This window comes from Bison bison, unplaced genomic scaffold, assembly GCF_000754665.1.
Source record: "Bison bison bison isolate TAMUID 2011002044 unplaced genomic scaffold, Bison_UMD1.0 scf7180017864503, whole genome shotgun sequence".
Lineage (NCBI taxonomy): Eukaryota > Metazoa > Chordata > Mammalia > Artiodactyla > Bovidae > Bison > Bison bison.
This window is the reverse complement of record NW_011495061.1, coordinates 6,376,920-6,391,264: the sequence shown is the minus strand read 5'-3', so window position 1 is coordinate 6,391,264 and position 14,345 is coordinate 6,376,920. Positions and strand designations below refer to the sequence as shown.

General features: G+C 39.2%; 1 protein-coding gene across 2 annotated transcripts in view; it reads right to left on the bottom strand.

Annotated features, from left to right (window-relative positions):
* The window catches only part of SWAP70 (SWAP switching B-cell complex 70kDa subunit), a 144,435-nt gene that overhangs the window by 33,254 nt on the left and 96,836 nt on the right, over positions 1-14,345 (bottom strand). For both annotated transcript variants that reach the window (XM_010829323.1, XM_010829322.1), the window contains one exon: positions 2,089-2,262. In XM_010829323.1, coding sequence (XP_010827625.1) covers positions 2,089-2,262 — 174 coding nt within the window. The remainder of the gene's footprint in view (positions 1-2,088; positions 2,263-14,345) is intronic.

Here is a 14,345-nt window from a genome sequence, read left to right as displayed (position 1 = left end):
TCTGGCCTTCACTGAAAAAGTTTAAGATGCTGCTTTTAACCACTACATTCTATTGCCTCTCTTAAAAAGACTTCCCTGATCCCTGACTTCTCCCAAACTGGAATAAATCTTTCCCTTCTCTGTAGTTACATGGTATTTGTTCTCTCTTATAACAGGTTGTCTATTTTGCTTTGAATTACACTTGACTTTCTTTTCCTTGAGCAGACTGCAAATTTCTTGAAGGCAGGAAGTCATCTTTTTCACTTCAGATTCCTCTTATTGCCTCATTTATTGTTGCCAGTCAATAAATACTTGCTGATTTGAAAAAATATTGCGGTATAGACTTTTAAACAGATTTTCCTAACATGAACATGAATCACAGAAATAAATCACAGACCAAACTCCATGCTGACAGACTGGATAATAATGGGCATGCTTGATCACTAGTGGTGGGTATACAAATTGGTATAGCCTTTCTGAAGGGGCAGTTCTGCTTCGTTTATCTAATACCCTAAAAGTATGCATTTTTTAGGACTTAGAATTCCACTGCTGACACTGTGGAAAGAAAGAAGCAGACTAGTGTGCAAAAATGTATGCAATAATATTAGTCACAGGACCTAACATATTTACTGAATACATACCACATGCTAGGCACTGAGCTAACTCCTTTATTTTTTCCCCTAGTCACAATTATTATTTTTTTAATTTTAGATTTTTTAATTGAGGTAACACTGGTTTATAACATTACATAAGTTTCTTATATACAACATTGTATTTCTACGTCTAAATGCACTACAGTGTTCTCGCCACCAAAAATTTAGTTTCCATCCATCACAATACAGTTGACCCTCTTTATTCATTTTACCAGCCCTACCCCCACTACCCCTCTGATAACCACTACTCTGTTCCCTGCAGCTACATGTTTTTGTTTGGTTTGGTTAATTATTTTGTTTGTTTATATTTCACATATGCATGAAATCATATGTATCCATCTTTCTCTGACTTGTTTCACTTACTGAACTAAGTTCTTTAAATATGAAGCCTCACAACTCTTAGAATAAACATTTTTAAGAGCTCTATTTTATAGATGCTGCTGCTGCTGCTGCTGCTAAGTCGCTTCAGTCTTGCCCGACTCTGTGCGACCCCATAGATGGCAGCCCACCAGACTCCACCATCCCTGGGATTCTCCAGGCAAGAACACTGGAGTGGGTTGCCATTTCCCTCTCCATTGCATGAAAGTGAAAATGAAGTCACTCAGTTGTGTTTGACTCTCTGCAACCCCATTGACTGCAGCCTACCAGGTTCCTCTGTCCATGGGATTTTCCAGCCAAGAGTACTGGAGTGGGTTGTCATTGCCTTCTCCGATTTTATAGATGAGGAAATTAAAATTCAAGAGGTTAAATAACATTGTCCAATGTTAGAGGATTACAGATGACTTTTTTTAAGGGGAAGACTACAGTTGATTAATCTGATATTATTAGTCTTTTCTAAATTTACAACTGTAATAAGCATATATTATATGTATCATTTTTAGGGCAATAAGACAGCACAGAGCCTTACTCTTGCATTCCCTGCTCCTCTCCCCACCTTTGGAAGCTCAGGGAAAAGAATCCACAACAAAACAAGCAAATGTCCTTTTTAATTTCTTTTGTAAAGTATGGTTTAAAAAAAGTCTCCATCCTTGACTTTGACACAGGAGTAGTATTTCCTCACATAAATGAGCCTTGGGAATACCATTCTGGATCCTGTGTGTTTCCCATATAGTATCCTTCAGCTAGTTCTTATGGTTTGCCAACATCTAAGTAGGCAGAAAATTATGTTGTGACTTATACTGAAAAAAGACTCCTTTAACGTGAGAATGGATTTGTCTATAATTAGAACAGCTTAAAGAGGAAGAGCCCCACCCTGCCTGTAAATATCCAGAGTTACTGCATGACCTCAAATTACTAAGTCTGGGACGTTTTTGGATCCACGCTTTTTTGCCTCTGATCCAAACACACTAGCACAGGACCTCCTTCCATATCTACACTGAACTAACACAGATACTTCCAAGTTAGATCTGTTAGATGCTAAGATAGTCACATAAAACGTCCCAGAGCCACACCTTACCTCTTCTGGCACAATAATTAGTGGGTACTTGTCCTCAGATAAAAAGTTGAAAATAACCCATATTTTAAATGCATCTTCTTCCGTAATGAACAGGGGATTCTTTGTGAGATTTTTTTTGACACAGAGGGTCCAACACATCCTATTGAACTCAATCTTGTCAAAGTTGTCTTGGACCTAAAAAGAAAGGAGGAAAAATTCCAGTGAATCAGTCCAAAATAAGTAGCATGTACACCAAGTAAAACAGAAAGACAAAGCCTACTACAGGCGTCCATTTTAATCAATCCAGCTAACCAACAGCCATTTCCTAAGGAGCTGCTTAGATACCACACTTTCAAAGGTTCAATTAAGAATGTTCTATTGAGCCTGACGCTGAAGTAACACCTGCTCATATGACTCACGTGCCACATGAAATACTAGCTTGTCAAGTAATTTTTTCATGTATAGATATTATCTTCTAAACAGACTACCAATCTTGGTATAGGAGTTGAGAATGTCAGTTATTCAATATGAGCCACATGCAGATATCATTTTTACCTATATGGTCAAAGAAGATACTTTCTCTTGGGAAAAACTATTTAACTGAAATTCTAAAAAGACAGCTCTGCCACTCGGTCATTCAATCATGCGTTCAACATTCCCTCAGGGTCTACTGGTTCGCTTCCCTGGTAGCTCAGATGGTAAGGAATCTGCCTGCAATGAAGGAGACCTGGGTTCGATTTCCAGGTCAGGAAGCTCCCCTGGAAAAGGGAATGGTAACCCACTCCAGTACTCTTGCCTGGAGAATTCCATGGACAGAGGAACCTGGTGGGCTACAGTCTATGGGATCGAAAAGAATCAGACATGACTGAAATGTCTCGGCACACATGCACAAATGAGCCAACTACTAAGCTACATAAGGATATAAAGGAACTATTCTAGTGGTCAAGTGGCGAAGACTCCGTGCTCCCAATGCAGGGGGCCTGGGTTTGATCCCTGGTCAGGGAATTACATCCCACATGTCACAACTAAAGATCCAGCACAGCCAAATAAACAAACAAACAGTTTTTTAAAAATGAATGATATAAAGATGAAGAATAACTTGGTCCCTGCTCTTAGAACAGTCACAGTTTATTATGAAAAACAGACATGCAAACAGACAAATCTTAACATAACACAGTGTATGATTCAATAGTTTTTACTCATTCAACCGATAAAATGTAGACAGTAGTCATTATCTGCCAGGGCCATCACAGAGATACTGAATATACTGGGTTGGACAAAAAGTTTGTTCAAGTTTTCCCATAAGAGCTTGAAGAAAAACCCTAACGAACTTTTTGGCCAACTCAATACTGCTAGCCCTTGTCTCCAAGGAATGCCAAGACAATTACAATATAATGTGGTAAGTATTACACAGATGTAAACAGAGGCTTCTGTGGGAACACTGAGGGGCTAACAACCCAATCTTAAGAACTGGGGAAAGATTTCCAGCAAAGTGATAGAGCTGAGGCCCAAAGAACCATCAAGAGTCAAACAGTTTGAAAACAGGGTAAAGACTGTTACCGGTAGAACAGAACGTGAAAAAGCCCAGAGGTGGAAACAACCATGGTCAGTGTGGAAGAACTGCAGAAGATGAATGTGAATGGGCTACTTGGTACTGCGGGTGGTATAAGTCAGGCTGCTCATAAGTGCAAACCACAGAAACTATCTTGAGTTCCTTTAAACAGATAAGAAAATGTACTGGAAAAGCAATGGGTAACCTCAAAGATCTAACACAAAGGCTAAAAAATCTAGACTCTTGAAACTAAGCCAGTAACAATCCAGGCTAGGCAGTCAGAACTGCAGTTGAAACTGCTCGTGGTACCAGCAGGGGGAGACACCACGGTCAGTATGACGTGAGGCCATCGCTGTTGCCACTGATCCAGTCCTCGAGCCTCCATGTCACTCACTGCAGCTTCAGAGTCACACTGGGTCCATTTCTATGCCCGAGCTGCCAGGAAAGAGGGAAGATGAGTATCTAAACTTCTCAATATGTGAGGTATGAGACAGGTCCTGTCCTCCTTCCATACACAAGAAAGGAATTCAGATACTGGACAGTCAGGAAAAAAAAAACAAACAAATAAATGCCCACTGTATGTGGCGTGGTGAAAGACTAGGCTAGAGAGAGTGAAGACCAGATCACGAAGAGCCGTATATATAATTCAGGGTAAAGAATTAGGATTTATCTGACTTGGAGGAGTGGGAGGGAGCAACATACACAGCCTGCATTTTAAGGCCAGGGACAGTATGGAGAATGGGAGGAGGCAGAGTGGGTAACAGGACAACACGAGCAAAGCAATTCTGTTTAGAGAGAGAGATGAACAAAGTGTGTATAACATAAGGAAGAAGTCGCTAGTTAGCTGCAGGAAGAAGTTTCTCTTTGTGGTTGGCAAACCAGTTTCCCAAGAGTAAGAAGATATCCTTTGTGCTCTGCCTTCGGCACCCAGTCTCGGTCTGACACGGTTTCCCATGCCCCCAGTATACACAAATGACCCCACGAAGGGAAAGTAACAGCTTCTGCTTCTCTTTTTTCTTTCCTTTTCATTTTTTTTTTTCTTTAACACCATTTATTGAGGACTTAGCATATACTTGGCATTTTATATGCAGTTTCTCATTTAAACTTTGTGTTGGCCCCATAAAGGTTAAATATCCTCATTTTACAGATCAGGAAACATGTTCAGGAAAATTGGGTACCAAGTTTACATGACTAGTAAATATCAAGACTGGAGTTCAAAGCTCACATTCTATCCCTTTTTTCTATGCCCAACGGCTTGTAGAACTCAGCAGACGAAGGACTCTATTTGTATGATGGAAGAGTTCTCTACAGGACTAGTCTCAAAGGCCAGTTTATCAACTCTAAACACCCACAGCCCTAAAAAGCACTAAGTGGAAGACATGCCACCGGGGGAAATGACATATGCATGGAAGCAAAAAGCTCTGCTCCGAGGAACAAGAAGTGATTCTATGTGGATCATGTGGTGAATTAAGACTTCCTGAGAGGGAGTGGCCAGATTTATGGCTAGAAAAGCAAACACAGACAGAAATCACAAAGAGCTTTATAATTTCAATAAATAAATAGCCTTAGGAAACACCCCGTTTTAGAGCAAAGAACAGCCAGGTCATCTACAGGCCAGATCAGTACTTGGCAGAAAAGACGGTATTTGGGGCAGACCTCAAAGCATGGTGAAACAGTACAAGGAACAGTATTGCAAAGGATAGGAAAGGAGACTGCACGAGCAAGGGCACAGCAGGAGCGCACACCAACCACGTCTGCGGAACAGCCACAGGATGAAGGGGACACAAACAAGGCAGAGAGAAAGCGTTCAAGCATGTGAATCTTCAACCTGCAGTTCTGGTGAGATATTTATGTCGCCTGAAGACAATCAAAGGAGGAACTGTAACCTAAGAGGAAAGGCAGATTTGTGAATCAACTGCATGCCGACGAGGACTGAAGCCACAACGCTCAATGAGATCACTGAGAGGAAACTCAAAGTGAGAAAAGAGAGGGAATCAAAACAGAACCTCAGAGGATCTGCACATTTACAAAGTGAGAGAAGGATAAGGAATTATGATGACTGGAAGAACAATCAAAGTGACAGGAGAACCACAAAGACATAAAAACTGAGTGAGCAAACAAGAAGAAGATGGTCTGACCAACCCAGCAGCCTCCCCCGTTATCCATGAGGGATAAGTTCCAAGACCTCCAGTGGACATCTGAAACTGCATGTGTTTTTTTCCTATACATACAAGTCTATGATACAGTTTAATTTACAAATTAGGCATAATAGAAGATTAACAACAATAATAATAAAAAGAAAAATCATAAACAACATATTGTAATAAATGTTATATGAATGTGGTCTCTCTCTCAAAATATCTCACTGTACAAATGTTAATGCCTTTTCCATCTTTAAGCACTTATCGTGTACTTGGCCATGACTTTTGCAGTTTTGAGATGCAACAGGAAAACTAGCAGTATTTCTTTTTCCTTCTTCACCATTTCACGGATAAAAGATTCATTCTTACCAAACATACAGTTACAAAAACAGCAGGTTTTCTTTCCTTATTAAGTAGAGAAGTTTCACCTTTTCTCTTAAAGGAAGCACTTTAAAGCTTCTCTTTGGCCTATCTGACTTGCCAGCATCACCACTCTTGTGTTTTGGGTCCATTTTTAAGTAAATAAGAGTTACTTCGTAATTCTCTGGTCGTTCACTGGTTAGGACTTGGAGCTTTCACTGCTGTGGCTGTGGTTCAATTCCTCGTCATGGAACTAAAATCCTGCAAGTTATGTGACATGGCCAAAAAAAAAAAAAACGGGGGGGGGTTTACTTGAACACATTCTCATGTGTTCACTGTAATACCATGACAGTCAATTTGATAACCCAGATGGATATTAACTAACAGGTGGCACATACAGGACAAGGGACGATTCATGCCCTGGGAAGGATGGAGCAAAAAGGTGCGATTTCATTGCACTACTCAGAAGAACACACAATGATTTATGAATTCTTTATTTCTGGAGTTTTCTATTTAATATTTTCAGACCACAGTTGACAACAGGCAACCGAAACCACGGAAAAAGAAACTACAGACAAGGAGGGGCTACTGCAGTGCCAAACGCTACAGAGAACTTAAGAAAGAGTCATTTAAGAAAAGACAGTTGCTGGTTTTGCAACTGACTGGTCACTAGTTAGTTACTTTCAAGACAGCCAAGAAGTCTGTGTATAAAGTCAGACTGCAATAGGATCAGAAACCAAGCAAATTCTCCATAAATTAGCTTTCCCAGGAAATAAATAGTGGCTTTTTGATGCAAGTGCAAGTGCTCACTGTCTTACTTAATTTTAAATGAGTTGCTTGTTTGGCTTATTACTTCTCTATATTCTAATCTGTCAATACTATTCTTTAGTTTAAGAACACTCAAAGGTAAAAGTGTATTAAATGATGGCATTTACACCTTTAAAAAAAAAAGGCACAAAATCAGATCATACAGGAAAAGTCCACAACTAACATCATACTTCAAGGTGAAAAACTGCAAGCTTTTCCTCTAAGATCAAGAACAAGATAAGGATGCCCACTCTCACCACTTCTGTTCAACATAGTTCTGAAAATCCCAGGCACAGAGATTAGGCAAGAAATGCAAATAAAAGGCATCCAAATTGAAAAGAAAGAAGCAATGACAATCTGAAAAGAAAATTAAAAAAACAATCTGATTTGTAATAGCATCAAAAATACTCGGGCGTAAGCTGAACCAAAGAGATAAAAAGACTTGTATACAGAAAATTAGAAAACAGTACTCAAAGAAATTAAAGATGACATAAATAAGTGGAAAGACATCCTATGCTCGTGGCCTGAAAGACTTAACACTATTAAAATGCCCACACTATCCAAAGCATTTACCACAGATTCAATGCAATCTCTGTCAAAATTTCAATGGCATTTTTTTTTCCTGCAGAAACAAAAAACATTACCCTAAAATTCACAAGGAATCTCAAAGGTCCATGATAGTTCAAACAATCTTGAGAAAAACAAAGGTGGAAGCCTTATACTTCTTGATTTCAAAACCTACTACAAAGATACAGTAATCAAAACAGTACGTACTAGGGAATTCCTTGGCAGTCCAGTGACTAGGACTCCATGCTTCCACTGCAGAGGGCATGGGTTTGATTCCTGGTTGGGGAACTAAGGTCCTGCAAGTCATTCAGCATGACCAAAAAACAAGAAGAAGAAAGAAAAAAGAAACAGTATGGTACTGGCATAATGACAGACACACAGACTAATAAAACAGAATAGAAAGCCCAGAAATAAACCCTCATTTATACTTAAAGGCCAGTCTCTTCAACAAAAGGTGTTGGAAAATCTCAATGTCCACATGCAACACAATGAAGATGGACCCTTATACCATATTCATAAATTAAGTTCAAAATGGAGTAAAGATCTAAATGTAAGACCAGAAAGTATAAAACTCCTAAAAGAAAATATAGAGGAAAAACTTCATGATACTGGAATGAGCAGTGATTTCTTAGACATGATGCTAAAAAAGCACAGGCAACAAAAGCAAGATTAGACAAAATAACATCAAACTTAAAAGCTCCTGCACATAACAAAAAGAAAAAAACACAACCCATCAACATGGGTGAAACAGTTCTTGCCATCCTAGAACTTACACTCCAGGGGAGTAATAAGATATCAAACTATACAGCAATAACACAACCACCTATATTGTGAAAAGAGTGGCAAAAAAGAAAAGCACAGAATGTCACAAGTGTATATTACAGGAAAGCTGGTTAGGTCTAGAATGGGTGGGGTGCTACCTGGAGAAACCTCCCTGAGGAAGTGACAATCAAGCCGAGACCTCCACATGATGGTGGAGGAAACCTCACAGCAGAGGAAGCAGCCTCTGAAGGCTCTGTGGCAAGAAGGGGCTTAGCAATCTGAGGAAGGCCAAGGTGGCTGCCCTGAAGTGAGCAAGAAGGAGGGGAGAGAAGGCTAGAGAGGCTGCAGAAGCCAAACTGAACATGGCCCTGTGTGTCATGATAAAGATGCCGGACTTACCGAAAAACAACACAAGCCACTGAAGGGTATGCACTCAATATCCAATGTTACCTCAATTGAAATAAATCCATAAATTGAAATGGTCTCTAGGCCCATTCAAACTATAAAAGGTCTAAAAATCTATGATTCCATACTCTATCTCATCTACAAGAACAAACTGGCTCCAAAATTCTAGTTTGTATCACATATATTAAATCAATAGTCTCACATTTAATAATAATTGCTGCTAGTGGTTTCAAGGTGTCCAAACCTAAGATAATTTCCAAGAAAGAAATATGTAGAGTGGTTCTTATTTTTACATAAAATTTTTACTTTACATCAAGATTCATACATATGAAGAATAAGATACCACCTCAATTCTGATTCAAAGTATTAAAAGTATTTACAAAACTAAACTCACATGTTCTCTAAACTAGAAACTTCATACAAACCCAGCTCAAGACTAAAGTTCTTGTGGAACAGAAACAGTTCTCAAAAGACAGGGAAACTGGTCAATTTAGTGCTTTAGAAACAGCAGAAATTTTTCTCAGAAAGCATTCATACTCTTTGATCAATAATTCTATTTAATTACTTGTTGTTCAATCAATATTTGTTGTTCAATCAATACTTGTTGATTGTCCTAACAAGAGATCCAAAGTCAGATAAAGATTCACCTAGGATAGTCACTATTATTTAAAAGAGTGGGGAAAAAAATAAAAAGTCCACCAAAAAAAGGCATGGTTGTAAAGTACAAAACTATTACACAATCACTGAATACCACTTAGTACTTGGGTGACCTTGAGCAAGCATTTAACCCAAGGCCCATCTCCTCATCTGTAAAATGGTGGTAATGATGGTACTTAACCTACAGAGTTGACATAAAGACTTTATTAGAACACCTGTTTAAAACATTTAGTATCTGAAACACAATAGACTCTAAATAAATAGTAGCATCTTTATACTCAAGGTTTTTTTAAAAAATTCAATGACATGGGACAGGCAATATTAATGCTAAGTGTTCAATACGATCCCTTGAAAAACAATATATAAAAACATTTTAAAAAAATAAAGACTTGGAAAAAAAATAAATAAATAAAGACTTGGGAATTCCTTGGCAGTCCACACTTTAACTGCTGAGCATGCGTGTGCAATCTCTGGTTGGAGAACTGTGATCCCACAAGCCAGACAGTGTGGCCACAAAAATAAAATAAAAATAAAAACTCAAAACAAACATATCAGAATGCTAACAGTGACTGCCTCTGTATGTTAAACTATGGATGATACATATTTTCTTAATAAGTTTTTTTCTTAATTTCAATAATACCCTTTTATTACCATTACAATAAAAAACAAATTTTAAAAACAGTATTTTATATTAATTATCAGTGAGATGCAAATCAAAACACAGTAAGCTATGTACTTCATATCCACTGGAATGGCTATAATAAAAACAAAATGCTGATGAGGATATGAAGACACTGGACCCCTCAGCCGCTGCTGGCAGAAAGTGAAATGCATAGCTGCACTGGAAAACAACTTGACAGTTCCTCAAAAGGTTAAACACAGAGTTGCCACATAACCCAAATTTCATTCCTAGGTATACGACCAAGAACTGAAAACACACCTCCGCACAAAAATTGAACACGCATGCTCACAGCAGTAAATTCATGATAACCGAAAGTGGGAAGAAAACAAAACATCCGTCATCCAATGAATGTGCCAACAAAATATGGTATATCCATAGTGGAATATGTTTCGGACATGAAATGAAATAGTTATGTGCTACCACATGGATGAGCTGTGAAAACCTGACGCTAAATGAAAGAAGACAGTCGCAAAGGTCATATGGTCCCAGTCACATGCATGAGTCCAGACAGAGGTAAATCCACAGAGGTAAGAGTAAATCCATACAGGTGAGAAGCAGACTAGCGGATGCCTACCGCTGAGGGGGAGGACAGTAAGTGCTAATGGATACGGTTTTTACCACCAAATTATATCTCACTAAAGTTGCTATCTTAAAAAGGAGTACTTCTGGGAATACCCTGGCACTCCAGTGGTCAGGACTCTGTGCTTCTGCAGGTGGCACAGGTCTGATCCCTGGTTGAGGAACTAAGATCCCACATGCCCCACACTGCAGGCATAAATAAGTAAGGTGACTCTCCCTCTTATTACTGTAGTAAAGAACTGACACTTTAAAAAAACATAAGATTTCTGTAGACTACATCAGTTTTATATTGTTGGCCATGGTGTTCAATGACATAAAGTCATTCATACTTCTCAGCATGGAACCTCTTCAATCACTCAGAAGTTTTTAGTCCTGTATTACTTTGCAAACATGATGAAAGAGTCCAACTTGGCCATTGTTCTAAATTAATACTATGTAACTTTCAAGCAACAGTGAAAGAAAAAACAACACAGGCTAAAGGATAAGAAGAAAGAATCATATAAAAGCCTGGTTTGGGGAATTTAAGAGCAGCACCCTTCCTATCAGGCTTCCCAGTGACACTAATGGCAAAGAACCCACCTGCCAACGCAGGAGACTTAAGAGAGGCAGGTTCTGTCCCTGGGTCAGGAAGATCCCCTGGAGGAGGGCATGGCAATCCACTCCAGTATGTTTGCCTGGAGAACCCCATTGACAGGGGAGCCTGGCGGAATCGGTCCATAGGGTTGCAAAGAGTCGGACACAACTGAAGCAGCTCAGCACACACGCACGCACCCTTTCCTATTACATGATACTTGTTAGGTATACATTGGACAACATTTTGAGTGCTGAAGGTAAGAGAAATTTGAAAACTCATTTTATGGTAGAACTATAATTAAGGGACAGTAAGCATTTGGGAAGAAAGTATAACGTCCAGCCTAAGAAAACAGAATGCAGACTGCTAGAGAGAAGAAACATTATACTGAACAAAAATGGCTCTCTTTGTGTATTTTTCTTTTGCATGTGTGTGTGTTCCCAAAACAAAATTAAAACAAAAACAACAACAAAAAAAGGACTACATTAGAAAGCAATAAATCCCCCAATTAGGACCTGGCTTATTGACAAAGGATTACTGGTTTTTAGTCAAATAGCCCAGACCAACCTTTAATGTGTAGAATCAGGGAAAAGAACTGACAATGATTTGGACGAAGAAGCCAACTAGGCTATTAAAGCTCATGAAAGGTTTAGATTGCCTCATAACACGCTGAGGCAGAACTAGTTTGTTTTTTTTTTTAATTAATTACGTTGTGCTGGATTTTGTTGCTGCACACAGGCTTTCTCCAGTTGCAGCCAGTGGGAGCTACTCTTCATGGTGGAGCATGGGCTTCTCACTGCAGAGCACAGGCCCAGTGGTGAGTGGGCTTCACCAGTTGCGGTACACAGGCTTAGCTGCCCCTCAGTATGTGGGATCTTCCCAGATCACAAATTGAACCCATGTCCCCTGCACTGGCAGGCAGATTCTTATCCACTGTACTACCAGCGAAGTCTCAGAACTAGTTTCCAGTGTAGTCTACTGGGGCTCAAAATTTTAAAAGTAACAATATACCACTTTCTTCAATTATTCATTGTCAGAAAATCCAGGCACACTGTTTTTTTGTCCCAAAAAGGTGGGGAGGAGCTCACAAACATTCAAAAATTCTTCCTGGATGTTTACAGAATCCTATTCTTTACTTAAAAAAAAAAAAAAAAGGAATTCAACAAACAAGAAAAAAGTTAACAATCAGCAGAAGCAAAATATTCAATACATGAACACACAAAATCATCATCTGAAGTCTCAGGAAAGCTGAAAATAAATTCTATCAATGTGGAAAACAACATGAATTATTCCCTTTGAAGAAGCAAATACAGAAACCAAAAGGAAAAATTATTTTTTGCAAAGCAAGTTTCATTATAATTTATCTCTTGGTCTCAACCCCTTCTAGTAACTCTCTTAGGCGAACGCAGAAAAACCTCTCAAATAATTGGGGTGGGGGGTGGGCAGGGGAGAAATGACCAAACTGAACACTGAGGAACACCAGATACTGAAGAAGAAGAAGAAAAATTACATTAAAACAGTTGAGAAAGAACCTAAGGGTTCTGACGCTGGATGAAAGAGTTTGAGATGATGAGAATAGTTTTTAAACCACTTTCCCCTAGCCCCTACTATACATCCAGTAACTAGAAAAGTATTAATTCTGCAAAGTAGTAATTAATCCCTCAATAGTACATACAGGTAAAAGTACTCTGGTCTAGAAGTGAAATAGCTTAAGTTCAAAACCTATCTACCCCTTATTAGCTATGTTCTCTATTTCCTCCTGAGTTAAATGGGGATAAGAATTCCAGTTATGCATCATAGGATTAGCATAAGGATCAAATCAGACCGTGTGTGTGTGTGTGTGTGTACGTATAAAAGCACATATTGCAAATGTTTAATCATCATTTCATATATTCATTACATAACTGATGACAATCTTTAAGTTTTCTGTTAACACTCTTCAGTCACTACTGGCGTTTTTTTTCAACCAAGTTTCAAAACAAGGAACCAATCTGCTCAATTTAAACCCACACCATGGAAACCTCGGCTGCTTTATTTGGACTGAAAGCCTGGCAAAATTCCACTCCAGGTGGCTAAGCAATAATAAACAAGGGCTCACTGTTTCATCACATCCTCACTTGCTCTGTGAATAAGATTTTCCCCAAATGTAGTGGCTAATTTTGGACTTCTTAAATAGTGCTATAGTCGCTCAGTTCAGTTCAGTTCAGTCTCTCAGTTGTGTCTGACTCTTTGCAACCCCATGGACTATAACACGCCAAGCCTCCTTATCTATCACCAACTCCCAAAGCCTGCTCAAACTCATGCGCATTGAGTCGGTGATGCCATCCAATCATCTCATCCTCCGTCGTCCCATTCTCCTCCCTTCAGTCTTTCCCAGAATCAGGGTCCCTTCCAATGAGTCAGCTCTTTGCATCAGGTGGCCAAAGTACTGAAGTTTCAGCTTCAGCATCTGTCCTTCCAATGAGTATTCAGGACTGATTTCCTTTATGATAAACTGGTTTGATCTCCGTGCTGTCCAAGGGACTCCCAAGAGTCTTCTCCAACAGTTCAAAAGCATCAATTGTTCCACACAGCTTTCTTTATGGTCCAACTCTCACATCCATACATGACTACGGGAAAAACCACAACTTTGACGATACAGACCTTTGTCAGTAATAAAATAATGTCTCTGCTTTTTAATACGTTATCCCAAAGAAAGGCAATGCCAAAGAATGCTCAAACTACCGCACAATTGCACTCATCTCACAAGCTAGTAAAGTAATGCTCAAAATTCTCCAAGCCAGGCTTCAGCAATACGTGAACCGTGAACTTCCTGATGTTCAAGCTGGTTTTAGAAAAGGCAGAGGAACCAGAGATCAAATTGCCAACATCTGCTGGATCATCAAAAAAAGAGAGTTCCAGAAAAACATCTATTTCTGCTTTATTGACTATGCCAAAGCCTTTGACTGTGTGCATCACAATAAACTGTGGAAAATTCTGAAAGAGATGGGAATACCAGACCACCTGACCTGCCTCTTGAGAAATCTGTATGCAAGTCAGGAAGCAACAGTTAGAACTGGACATGGAACACCAGACTGGTTCCAAATAGGAAAAGGAGTACATCAAGGCTGTATATTATCACCCTGCTTATTTAACTAATATGCAGAGTACATCATGAGAAACACTGGACTGGAAGAAACACAAGCTGGAATCAAG